The sequence below is a fragment of the Elephas maximus genome, chromosome 25 (genome assembly GCF_024166365.1).
Source record: "Elephas maximus indicus isolate mEleMax1 chromosome 25, mEleMax1 primary haplotype, whole genome shotgun sequence".
Taxonomy (NCBI): domain Eukaryota; kingdom Metazoa; phylum Chordata; class Mammalia; order Proboscidea; family Elephantidae; genus Elephas; species Elephas maximus.
This window is the reverse complement of record NC_064843.1, coordinates 23,724,106-23,737,771: the sequence shown is the minus strand read 5'-3', so window position 1 is coordinate 23,737,771 and position 13,666 is coordinate 23,724,106. Positions and strand designations below refer to the sequence as shown.

General features: G+C 44.1%; 1 protein-coding gene across 1 annotated transcript; it reads right to left on the bottom strand.

Annotated features, from left to right (window-relative positions):
* Positions 1–512: 512 nt before the first annotated feature.
* On the bottom strand, positions 513–12,496 carry WFDC8 (WAP four-disulfide core domain 8). Its single transcript, XM_049870093.1, has 6 exons — positions 12,411–12,496; positions 10,961–11,070; positions 6,561–6,698; positions 4,927–5,094; positions 1,644–1,784; positions 513–661 (listed from the first exon to the last, which is right to left on the bottom strand). The coding sequence occupies exons 1-6, from the start codon at positions 12,494–12,496 to the stop codon at positions 513–515; spliced, it is 792 nt and encodes a 263-aa protein (XP_049726050.1).
* Between the last annotated feature and the right edge of the window lie 1,170 nt (positions 12,497–13,666).

Genomic DNA, 13,666 nt, shown 5'->3' with positions numbered 1-13,666 from the left:
AAGTATATACTTCAATATGATTAAGGTTATTCCAGAAATGCAAGGACAGTTTAACATTAAAAAATTTAATAATATAAATTATTATACCAAAAAATTGGAAGAAAAAGATCATAACTATATGACCAGATGCTTAAAAGGAATTTAATAAAATGTCATTTCTGACAACAGCTGTAAATAGACAAAAGGGAAACAACCTAAGTATGATAAAACTTATTTATTCCAAACCCAAGAACAAATGTCATTTTATACAGAAGAAGCTATTGACTTTAAAATAAGGAACTAGACAGGGATAGATGTCATTGTCTTTATTATTAACCATTATTTTGGAGGTTCTATATAAGAAGACAAGAAAAAGAAGTCATAAAATTAGAAAAAAGAAGAAAAGTCAAATTTATCATCATTTTCAGATATGATTATATATAAAAACAAAGTGCCCTCATATTGTTACAATTAATAAGACAATTTAGATGAAAGACAAAATTGATAGCTTTTTTTTATTAAACTACTCATAATTAATGTAAAAATTCCGAAGGGGTCAGGCACTTCAGTCCACAAAGGGAGCAGCACTTCTCTTGCTTTTTGCAATCATAATCCTGCTGGCACTCGGGTTCTTCAATCTTAAAACATTTTTCAGGCTTGCGTGGACAGTGACCGCGTTTGACTAGAGACAGACAGATGGAGTCAGGCACCACTGGTGTAAAACAAGACATTTCACCTTGAAATACTTGGTCATAGTTTAAGACATGTTTGGGGAATATTGGGAACTCGAAGCAGAATTTTCTTCTACCTGTCCTGCTAGGGTCATAACAGAGTGGAAGAGGCAGAGTATCAACTTTCTATGGCAAATAATTCGAAGAGCATCAAAAACCATTGTCGTCTCTGACCAACCATCTGACAGGATTCCTGCCTGCCCCTACAGAATTAGTGGATTTGAGTTCTATAACCCAGAGTACCAGCAGTAGAGGGAGTATTAGAGAGCATCTAGAACTTCCTTGGTTTATAAATTATAGATATTGAGGACCATATATAGGTGGAAGTGAATTGCCTAAGTCCACACAGAAAGCCCATAGAAAAGTTGAAGTCAATTGAAAAGCCTTTTGCTGTTCCCACCATACCATGCTGTACCTGAAAACACTGACAATCCCTGGGACATGCCCATGCTGTCCCAACACACCATGGAGGAAAGAGCACCAGCCTCAGAGGCTGGAGAGTTGGCTTCTGCTCCAACAGCACTTTGCTACCAATCTTTTTCCCAGCACACCATTTAGGATGTGACTATGCTGCGCATGCTCTGACGTTCTGGGCAGACATGAGGTCTTGTTAGGAATACACTTATTAGCCACTAACTTTTTTGTGAGAATCAGTGGATATTGTCACCTTGCAGGGCATTGGGGAATGAGAATAAATAACTTCTCATGCAAGGCATGACTGGTTTTCAAGAGCAGCACAATTGTCTCCAGAGGCCAGGAGGGCAACATGAGAGCACTGGGTGGGCCTTGAAAAGGAAATGTTCTCAAGGGGTCCTCATCGGTCACCAACTCAAGGCACAGCTGAGGTTCGAGACACCTCTCCACACAGTGGGACAGCCTAGCAACCTTGGCCTATGCCCAGGAGACTTTGGGAGGTATTTCCCCAGTCCTCACCTTTCCAGGCTTTGGCACAAACAAAGCCACACGCGGAATCACAACACTTGTCAGTCCTGGGGCAATCGTAGTCACTCCTACACCCACTTGGACACTCCATACGGTTGTTGAAAGGGAAGAGCGGGCACTGTCCTTTCTTGACTAAAACAGAGTAGATGTGAGCTCCAGCTCCTTCAAACCCCACCCCACCCCACCACCCTTTCAATGGCTTTTCTTTCTCTTCAAAATTAGTATCCCTTTCGGTGACTTGGTTCCCCTACTCTGTCTACCTCTAGTAGACTGTGGGGGAATGAAATGTCTCACCATATCATACAGTGTCGTAGGAAGAATGCTGAACTTGGTTTCTGAAGCCCCATGGTAAAGTCCTAGTCCTGTCACTAAATGAGTGACTTCAGTTTGCTTCCCTATAAAATGAGGATAATTATGTGAAATCTACACAAATTCATGTAAACAACTTTAGGAGATTTGGTTTGCCTTTGAGTGAAATGAGGAGCCGTTCTTGGTAGAAGAATGACATGATCTGACTCATGTTTTCAAAGGATCATAGCAGCTACTATGTTGTTGTTGTTGGTAGGTGCAGTATAGGCAGCTCTCACTTATAGCAACTTTATAACAGAATGAAACATTGCCATGTCCTATGCCATCCTCACAATAGTTGCTGTGTTTAAGCCCCTTGTTGCACTCACTGTGTCAGCCCATCTCATGGAGGGTCTTCCTCTTTCTACTGACTCTCTGCTTTACCAAGCATGATGTCCTTCTCCAGCAATTGGTCCCTCCTGATGATATGTCCAGAGTAAGGGAGATGAAATCTTGTCATCATCGCTTCTAAGGGGCATTCTGGCTGTACTTAATCCAAGACAGATTTGTTGGTTCTTCCGGTAGTCTATGTCATACTTAATATTCTTCGCCAACACCACAGTTCAAGTGCATCAGTTCATTAGTCTTCCTTTTTCATTGTTCAGCTTTTGCATGCACACGAGGCAATTGAAAATACCTGGGCTCGGATCAGGCTCACCTTAGTCATCAAGGTGATGTCTTTGCTTTTAAATACTTTAAAGAGGTCTTCTGCAGCAGATTTGCCTAATGCAACATGTTATTTGATTTCTTGGCTGCTGTTTCCATGAGCTTTGATTGTTGATCCAAAAAGAATGAAATCCTTAACAACTTCAATTCCTTTGCTACTTATCATGATGTTATTTACTGGCCCAGTTGGAAAGAATTTTGTTATCTAATGTCTGCTGATATTAGACTGTAATAAGTCAAGGATAGGATCAGGGAGACCTGTTAGTTGGCTGTTTCAGTAATTCAGGTAAGAGGCAATGGTGACTCAGATTAGGATGGCAGCTCTGGAGGTGGTAAGAAGTGATCAGATTCTGGCTTTGTTTTCAAGGTAGAACTAAAGTTATTTCCTAACTTAGTGGAGGAGCCCTGGTGGTGTAATGGTTAAGAGTTTGGCGGCTAACCAAAAGGTTGGCAGTGCCAATATACCAGCCACTCCTTGGAAGCCCTATGGGGCAGTTCTACTCTGTCCTATGGGGTCACTAAGAGTTGAAATTGACTTGACAGCAATGGGTTTAACTTAATGGATGTTAACTGAGAAAGAGAGGTATCAAGAGTGATTTCAAAGCTTATTCAACCAAGAATGGGAAAGCTATGGATAGAACAGAATTTGAGTGGAGGAGGGATGATAACGGGTTCAGTTTTAATCCAGTTAAGTGTGAAATGTTGTGAGATATGCAGGTGGAAGTATAGAGGAGGAAGGTATAGTTGGGAGTAAGGTTTGGGCTGGAGATATAACCTTGGGGATCATTGGCCATTACCAGTACCAGGTGCCACCAAGTAGATTCTGACTCGCGGCAGCCCCATGTCTGTCAGAGTAGAACTGTGCTCCACAGGGTTTTCAATGTCTGGTTTTTTGGAAGTAGGTCACCAGGAATTTGCTCCAAGGCACCTCTGGGTAGACTTGAACCTCCAACCTTTTGGTTAGCAGCTGAGTGTGATAACTGTTTGCAGCATGATTCTTTAGGATTTTATACATGTTTCCTGTTGTCCTCATCTGATTGCAAATTCTATGAGGTAGGAATTGTGTCTTTTTTTCTCCTTTCCCAGGATGGACTCTGAGAGACAATGATGTGTTTGACTCTCAGAGGTATTGTCATGTTCTCTTTGAGTTCCAAACCTAAATTTCCCACAAACTCTAGCCCAAGCCCATTTTTGTGGTCTCTTCTTCCTGCTGTCTCCACTTTCTTCTGAGAGAGAGCACCAGAATCTGGTTCACAGCACCAGGTTCCTAACAGCCTCCCACAAAGGGAAGCTTTGGTCTAGGTTCATCCAGTCAGGTCACAGGATTGCCTTGTTCATAAAGAGTCACTGCACCCATGTCCTTATTCCAGCTCTACTTCTTACCCACTGTGTATCCTTGGGCAACTAACTTTCCCTCTCTGGCTGTCTCCACATGTATAAAATGATAGATGTCACAGAGTCATAGGAAGTAAAAATTCCAATGCTGCCTCAGAAAGCATACAGTGCTGCATTTTGAAGATCAGTGTTCATCTTCTCAATTGTCACCATTTACTGAGCCCACACTACCTGACAGCCACCATGTTAAGCCTATGTGTCCTTGATTGCATATAATCCTACCAACAACTCACTAAGGTGTTGCTGTTACTCCAGTACTATAGATGAGGAAATGGAAACTCAAGGAGGTGGAGAAACTTGCAGTAAATAGGAAAAGTAGGATTTTAACCCAGGTCATACCGTTTCTAAGCGCTGCAGGGCACTGTCTCCCAACATGACCATTGATGATCCTTATACTAAGGAATGAATCCACAGCCTTCACCTTCACCCCATCCCATTCTTCACGTCCTGTGGTCTATACTTCCTCCAAGGGATTCCAGAGCTGGCCTGTCTGTGCTTCATTCTTGGACAAGTCCTCAGAGTGAGGCTCAACAGGTGGATGTATTGAGGAAACACCTGCCTCCAAGTGGTACACTTGCCTCTCAGGCCCCAGTGGCCAGCATTTATTAACGCCTTTATGTGCACTGTCTCATTTTTTTGGCACAACGACTCCGTTAGGTCAGTACTATTACTGTCCCCATTTTACAGACAAGAAAACTGGAACTTGTAAAAGATAGGAAACTGACCTAAGACCACCCAGCCAATGAGTGACAGAACAAAGACTTGATCAAAGGCAGTTTAACCCTAAAGCCTGAGACTATAGCTGCACTGGTATACTATTTCTAGTTGGACAAGGCTTTCAGACTGCCAGGGATATGTATCTCACAGACTCGTGCACAGGCTTTCTTGCAGTTATTCTTGGAGAGGAAGTTGTTGACATTCCCATGGCAGCCTCGATACACAAAGCTCATGCACTGATGATTTTTAGGGCTGTAAAAATAGCGCGTCTCTTGATCATGGCAATCTCCTGGCTTAAGCGGCAGCAAGCAGGGTTCTGAGGACAGGAAGCAAAGAGGGAAGAATATAATGAAGTGTAGGGATAAAGGAAGGGAATCAGTTCCTCAGCCTTTGCCATAGCTCATGGTGTTGCCACCCAAGTCATAGAAAGAGCCATGGTCAAAAAAGGTATAGGTCCTAGTCCTAGCTCTACTACTAATATTCTATATTGTATAGCATCTCTGCTCTGTCTTGCAAAGGACATTGTGAGAAGCAGATGAGAATACTTTGGAGTTAATCTTTCTCCACTGGTCTGAGCTTTGGGAGGCTTGTACAGCCACTGTATTAAAAGTGCCTAACATAACGCCTTGTATATAGAAGAAACAGAATACTGAGAAAGGAAAAGGTAGTCCATTGGTATCTGGAAACTGACCTGATGCTCACAGCTAAGCCACGTTACTCTCCTGTTGGACGTTAACAATCTTACAGAATACACATGTCAAATAAGGTCACTCTGAGACCATGTCTTAGTGAGACAAAAGAGGATCACTGTGAAACCCACAAAATAGCAAACATTCCTTCAGTTTACTAATTATGAGTGATTGATGCTTCTCTGCCATTAAAGCTTTACCCTCATTCTAATCTATTCTTTTATAGATAAGACTCACTGAAATACCCACTCATAGAATTGACCCCACTTGCAGATAGCACCCAATCTACAGCAAAATCCTACTTCTTAGACCCATCCCCAAATCACCCAACCAAAGCCCAAATCCCATAATGGGTTCTTTCTAACAGCCTGAGATGCCTCATGGTTCTCTACGGTGAAATGCTCTCCCTTCCTGCAATGAGTAATAAATTCAACTTGTTCAACTACCGGCGTGTTCATGGCGGTCTTTGGCCAAAGGGCATTTACAATAGATATTTATTGAAGGAAGAAAGGAATGAATCTTCATAAAACTCTCAGTACCCTATGAAAATTAGATGCTCACTACTTTGAGTTACCAGAAAACCTCCCTGAAGGCCAAAGAGTTCAAAAACAGCCCCAGCATCTCAGCTAACTCAGGTTTGTATTTGTTCCAGTGCCAAGGACAGTCTCTTGACACCTAGAGGGCAGGCAAGAAATATTAGTTATTTGTGAATGATCAAACTTTGGACAAAAGAGGACTAGCATCAATATTATCCATTGGCGCAGTGGTTAAGAGCTAAGGCTGTTAACCAAAAGGTTGGCAGTTGGAATCCACCAACCATTCCTTGGAAACCCTATGGGACAATTCTACTGTGTCCTATAAGGTCACTATGAGTCAAAATGCTTGTGATGGCAACAGGTTTGGTTTTCAGTTGGCTTATGCCTAGCCTCGTGGTTTGTACTTGAAGGCTGGGAGTCAAATTAGGAGATGAGAGAAGCATGACCTCTTGTCTGTTTGTCCTGCCGTCTGAGGGAATTGCTCTCCCAGTTCTTGGGCAGAGCAAGAAGTGGGATACCTCAAAAGGTGCTTCTGCTCCCAGCCCGCATGGTGCTACCTTTGTAGGGATCCAAGCACGTCTTCATACAGTTGAAACTGCAGCACTTCAAGTAATCTTGGCAGTCCAAATCTGTTTCACAGCTAGAATTCAAAGAAGTACAGTGGAGCCTCTCTTTGGGACACTTCCCTGGTTTCTCTACAAAAAAAGAATATCCAAACTCATATCCCTTGAGAGTTTAAGCTCTTCTCCCATGGCAAAGGTGGGTAGTGAAATTCTCCCAGCCCATCTTTACCATTGATCCTCAGCTCTTGCTCTGCTTGCATTTAGGGACCAAGTCTACCTCTCGCTACTCCTGGTGCATTTAGATGGATCTGAATCAGGAATTTGTGCCCAGGTGCAAGGACACATTACCCAATAAGCAAGGTAAGTACAGACTTACTTGAGTTTACTTACTGATCTCTAGTGAACAATTTCATATTTTTTCACTATATCAAATGTTCTTCTAGGTGTGGTTGGCATCTGTCTCTTTCCCAATCTCATAGCACCTTCCTACAGAATCAAAGCGTCTTTTCAAATTCACAATCCCTGACAGGGATGGATTACTCAGTAAGCACAAGTAAGCACAAGCTTACTTGTGCTTACTTACTAATCTGTAGTGAACATTACACATTTTTTCATCAAAGATGTGGTAAAACCCATGTGTAATTGTTCACTACAGATTAGTAAGTAAGCACAAGTAAGGTGTGCTTACCTTGCTTCTTGGGTAACGTGCCATGCCAGATACAGCTGAAGAAGCAGCTTCTTGGATTCCAGGGCAGGGGCTTATGTAGGGACCCCTATCTTAAAATCAGGAGCTCCCATCTCCTATTGAAAACTAATCTATGCCTAATTCCTCTGCCTCCAGTATCTTAGTGGACACGGGAAATTAGCGAGAAGTGGTGGAAACATCATGGAAGTAGGAGTCGGGAGCCTGGCTTTGGGCACTGACTTTGTGTAAACTGAAGACCAATCTGAGTTTGACTATATAACCTCTAAGTTACCTCTAAGGGGGGAAGCAGTGGTTGAGTCGGAAGAGCCCTATAGTCAGATGGATCTGATTCAGAAGTCTGACTTAAATACTAACTAGCTAAAAGATGTTGGGAAAGGGCCTTTCTTTGTCTCAGTCATAAATTGCCCATCTGTAAAATGGATGACAATCCCTACCTTACAGGTTCTCACAAGAATTAAATAGGATGATGTCCATAAAGCACTTACCACAGTATCCAGCACATGATAAGAGTTTGGCAAGCATAGGTTTTGCTTCCTCTCTTTTTGGCTAAACATGGCTCCCTGTTTTCAGTGCTTGTGGTAGGTAGAATTCTAAAGGTGCACCACCGAGATTGTCCCTTGGTTATTGAATCAAACCTAATATAGGTAATACTGTGAGGGGATTTTGCAGATGTAATTAGTCTTAAGTTAGTTGATCTTAAAATACAGAGATTATCCCAATCAGTTGAGTCATTTAAAAGCAGGTTTTTTTTTTTTTTTTTTTTCCTGTTACTAACACAGGGGTTGCCGTGAGTCAGAATCGACTCAGCAGCAATGTGTTTGGGTTTTTTTTTTTTTTTAGCAGAAGAGGTAGGAGAGATTCAAAACACAAGAAAGGTCCAACACGCCATTGGTAGCTTTGAAGACGGAGGGAGTCACATGGCAGGAATGTGTATGGCTCCTAGAACCTGACGATGACCCCCAGCTATTAAGGAAATGGGGACCTCGGTCCAACAATGGCAAGGAAATAAATTCTGCTAACAACCAGTGAGCTTGGAATTGGACCCTGAGTGTCAGATGAAAACCGCAGCCCTCTTTGACATCTTGATTTCAGTTCAGCGAGACCCTGAACAGAGAGCCCAGCCACGGCATGTCAGATTGCTGACCTACAGGTCATTTGTTACGCAGCACTATCAACTGCTACAATGCTTAGTGGGGATCCGTGCCTCTAATCTGAGTTTCTCTCCTGTGGAATCTGACCACAAAGGCATAATCCTTTCGGATGGTGAATTATAGAGTTAAAGAACGTTAGAATTGGAGGGATCATATTTATTATTAGGAAACCCTGGTGGCGTTGTGGTTAAGTGCTAAGGCTGTTAACCAGAAGGTGGGGAGTTCAAATCCACCAGGTGCTTCTTGGAAACCCTTGGGGTAGTTCTCTGTCCTGTTGGGTCTCTATGAGTCAGAATTGACTCGACTGCAATGGGTTTGGTTTGTTTATCATTAGCATCAACCTCCTTATTTCATAGGTTTAAAAAAATGAGATCAGAATAGGATAACACAGCGAAACAGGGGCAGGTTTGGGACTTCCAGTCAATGACTAACTCTGGAAGCCCCATATCTTTCCCGTGGCCTGGCCACTGAGGCTTTTCGGAACTTTCCACCTCTACTTCTCCATCCTACCCTTAATGCTACCTCCAAGAATAGCCTGGTGCTTAAAATGACTGTCTGGCTTCTAACCTGGAGTGTACGTTAAAATCATCTGTGCATCTTTCAAAAAAATATAGACTCTAGACTGAACCAGAATCTCTAGAAATTGAGGTTTACCAAAAAATTTAAAAGGTGACATCTAGTCGATTCTGACTCATGGTGACTCCCTGTGGGCTGAGTAGTGCTACACTCCACAGGGTTTTCAAGGCTGTGGTCTTTTGAAAGCAGAGCACCAGGCCTTTTTTCTGAGGACTTCTGGGTGGGTTTGAACTGCCAACCTTTCAGATTTGGGTGGCTTAACAGTTTGTGCTGCCCAGGAGCTCCTAAAGTGAGGCTTAACCTGTTAAAACCCATTGCCGTTGAGTTGATTCCAACTCATAGCAATCCTACGGGATAGAGTAGAACTGCCCAATAGGGTTTCCAAAGCTGTCATCTTTTTAAAATTTATTTTGTTGTTGTTGAGAGTCAAGGGTAAAATCTACAGAAGCTGACTGCCACATCTTCTTCCCGCAGAGCAGCTGGTGGGTTGGAACCACCGACCATTTGGTCAGCAGCCAAATGGCTAACCACTGTGCCACCAGGGCTCCCTAAAGTAAGTAGAGACCCAAATTTTTACAAAGTGCCTTAGGTGATCCTGAAGCAGACAGTTGGACACCAGGGTGTAGGCTACTACTTGTGAGCCGTTGTTCTAGGCTTGTACTCAGGGAGAGTTCCACAAATCAAATAGGGACACCTCCAAAGGGTAAAAAGATGGCCTAGAAAGGGGAACCTAGAGACTGTGAAGACACACCACCCCCCTTATCCATGTTGACTCACCCAGTTCTGCCTCTCATCTGCTTCCAGAAGCCACTCGTTTGGGTTTCAGCTATTTTAGCTCCTTTCCCTATTGTTGGGCCCTATTGTTAGCTTGAACTCTCATTTAGAATCCCCCTCCCACCCTGGCCACAGCTTCTCAGCCCCTTACCTGTGTGTCTAGTCTCCTCCCCAGAACACACCTCCCAGGACTTCCTCTGCATTCACTGGAGACGCTCCCCAGAGCTCTGGCCTCAGTCCTCTTCTGTCATTCTCTAGACATACTTCCTGGGTGGGCGGCTCCGTTCCCTCCACCCCCACTGTGATTCCCACAACTCCCTTTAGACCCATCTTCTTTACCAAGATCAAGGCTCTTATCTCCAACTACCCAGGGAAAACACCACTTGTCAGTCCCATAAACATCTCTGCCTCAACATGTTCAAAACTGAACTAGTGTCTCCCTACACTCAAGTAGTCTTTTCTCATTCTCTGTTCTCCTTCTTGATATTTAGCATCAATAACCCCTCAGTCTGTTATTAGAATCCTGAGAGTTATCCTTCTTTCCTCCCTCTCTGCCACCCCAGCACCCAATCAGTCATTGACTTCTGTCTACTCTGTCTCTTCACCCTCTCTCCAAACTCCATCTCTTCTGCTTCTTTGCTACCACTTCCTTGGTTCAGTGCCTGTCCCCTCCTCCATCTCTCTCCTCAACTATTGCAACAGCCTCCTCACTGATGCCTGCCTTCAGGCTCTTGCCTGTTGTTGTTGTTAGGTGCCATTTTCTACTCATAGGGACCCCATGTGACAGAGTAGGATTGTCTTATGGGGTTTTCTAGGGTATAATCTTTATGGGAGCAGTTCACCAGGCCTTACTTACGTGGAGCCACTAAATGGGTTTGAACCATCAATCTTCCCATTAGAGCGCTTAACCGTTGGGCCACCGGGGCTCCTTGGCTCCTGCCTACTGACTGATTAAAACAATTATGCTTGGAAAAGACATGTATCAGGAAAGGTGAGGGAAGTAATTTGGGGAAACAGGTGAGGAGAGGATATGGGGCACCCAGGGCGGGGAAGTAGGGATAGTGTTCTATGGCCCTGAATCCATACTAGAGGTGGCCTTATCTGACTCTAGTTCTGGCCTCATGTCTAATCCCCAGTCGCCAAGAATGCCTCCTACACAGGAGTAGCAGCAGCTTTTCCATACTCACTTCTGGATTTGAGGAATGACCATGAGGAATGACCTCCCCAAAAGAGAGAGAGAAACAGCAGGAGAACTAGATTCCTCCAGGAGAAGGTGGAACTGTAGAGAGGAAGACACCTGTGTGGGATGAGAAGAAAAGGGGGTGAGGGTCAGGCCCAATCCAGAGGGAGACCCACAAATGTGCAGAGGAGCCTTATTGATGAGCCACCCAATTCCTGCCTTCTCAGATGAGAAAGCAGACCCAGCACTGGGAAGGGAGTTGTCTTAGGTCACATGGTGAGTTCAGCAGGTCTAAGATGTCCAGTCCTGAGTCCCCACACGTCGTCCCATACTGCCACGGTGCTGTGCTCTCTCCTACCCAGACACTGACCACTCTCTCCTCCTGGGGAAGAGGTCACAACTGAATGATCACAGGGGTTTGTTGGGAACAGTTTGCAGGGCTGGTTTGCCCTCCAGCCACTCCTGGGGCAACCCCAAATATTTGCGAGCACTTTTTCTTTGCTCCACTGATGAAAAGGAACTAATGGTATGAGGTTTTCAGGAGGGCCTGGGCAGACCTCACTGGGTCTTGCTGCCCCAGGAGCACAAGACCTCAGATGACCTCAGGTTAACAAAGAAATAAAACAAAACCCAAACCAATGGCCATCAGCTCAGTTCTGATTCATGGTGAGCCCATATGTGTCAGGGTTGAACTCTGCTCCGTTGGGTTTTCAAAGGCTGATTTTTCAGAACAAGACAGACCTCCCATCTGTTGTGCCTCTGGGTGAACTCAAACCTTCAACCCCTCTGGTTAGTAATCGAGTACTTAACCGTTCGTACCACCCAGGGACTGATAGATTAACACTGGGTTTCTTCTTACTCATTCTGGTGGTATTGAAGCCTAGGATGCTACGATACTCCCAGAAAACTAGATAAACAGATTACCTTCCCCCATCCTCTCAAGCCCCTATTTTCCTTACATCTCTTAGGCCCTTATGTATTTTTTATTCTAAGGTGTGAGGATCTGGTAATGTCTCACTGTATTAGTCTCTTGGAGTAAATGCACTTCAGAAACAACAAGAGAAAAAGAAGAGGAAGGAAGAGATAAAGGGAAACAACCAGGGAAACGGAGAGAGAGGAAACATCTTTATGACAAAACAAACATTCGCATTTATTGGTAGAACTTCAGATATTGAGAAAGTTATGAAGATATCTTGGGGTAAAGTCTTTTCCAGAGTTTCTGAAGCCATACTATGTGGCTGCCTAAAAGTAAAGACTTGTGGAGATTTATTCTTTTATTCAGAATTGTAATTATGTATTCTCCCCAAATTTTCCAACAGTGCCTGGACTGGTCAGTAATGAGAATTATGGCTTTAAACACAGAGATCCTGATTTGGTCCTGGCTTGGTCCTTTATGGCTCCAGCATATCTCAGATTCTCAGTTTCCTCATCTGGAAAATGGGAAATACACCACCTACCTGGCGGCATTGTTGTCCTTGTTGTCAGGATTAGATGAGACATTGTGAAGACTTAATGCACAGTGCAAATAGACAGACATAGACATACTGGCAGAATCTCCACATTGGCTTTAAAGTTCTGCCAGGCTCAGTTTATGCATCCTCCTAGATTTTTTTCCCATCATCAGCCTGTGGGCCTTCCCCATATTTTCAATGGAAAGCCAAGTCACCACCATATCACCTTGTCCCCATTACCACTGGTTGTCTCAACCTACCCCAAGGTGAGGGCCAGGCTTTGGCATAGAGTCCATCATATTCGCCAAGGTGAAAGAAAGAGTGGCCCTGGACCCTAGACCCAACATTGCAAGACCTATGGAGGCCATAACTCTCCTCAATACTTCCAGGCCTACACGAGGTACTGTGCCTCTGAGTGTAGAAGGTACCCAGAAGGGCCAGGTAAGGCTATGCAGAAGTATGCAGAAGTTAACACTGCATGGGACAAACTTGAACCAATGAAAGAAAGGGAGATGGGATGGATCTGGCTAACAAATCCATCTCCTCCCTTTCTCTGTGATAGACTTGGGCCATGGTGGTCATCACTTTGCATGGAGGGATATGTGGTTTTCAGTAGGAATACACACTGACTCCTGTGTAGTAGTGAACAGCTTGACTGGTTGTTCAAGAGTCTGGAAGCAATAAGACTGGAAAATCAGGCAAGGAGGTGCAACTGTCCCATCCCTAGGAAGCAGCCAGCCCGGAGAATGGTGAAAAAGTCTCATGGACGTTTCAGCTAAGGTGCCAGCTTTAGGACAACACCTTGTTAAGTTCAGGTCTCATCCTTCAGAATTCAGTATATAAAATGAACTAATAGCTGATATAGAGTGTGCAGTCCCCATTAGCTAAATGAACTAGTCCAGTAATTCCTCTCACCATCACTCCCAGTGACCCACTTGTGGTATTTGTCCTTCCTGTTCCTGCAAGCTAAAGCTCTTCTCTGTTAGACACAGGTCTTGTTCCCTGGTGGTGGTGCTGACGGGGGGTGGGGGGGGGCATTTCTGCCACAGGTAAGTGTTTCACTCAACTGGAAGCTGTGATTACCACCTAGTCACTTTGAATTCCTCATTAAGGTGAACATCAGACAAGAAAAATGAGTTACTGTGCTGGCTGGGAAGGGGTCCTGTTGGCTCAGGTTGGGCTGTTCGAACCTACCATCTTCTCACATGGGAGAAAGATGTGGCAATCTGGTTCCATAAAGATGACAGCTTTGCCAACCCTAT

Coding starts and splice junctions, on each gene's coding strand:
- WFDC8 (XM_049870093.1), bottom strand. CDS start 12,496: ATGTCTATGTCTGTCTATTTGCACTGTGCATTAAGTCTTCACAATGTC. Junction 6,699..10,960: donor GTCATTCCTCAAATCCAGAA/GTGAGTATGGAA, acceptor CTTTTTTTGTAG/AGAAACCAGGGAAGTGTCCC. Junction 662..1,643: donor TTGTGCCAAAGCCTGGAAAG/GTGAGGACTGGG, acceptor GTCTGTCTCTAG/TCAAACGCGGTCACTGTCCA.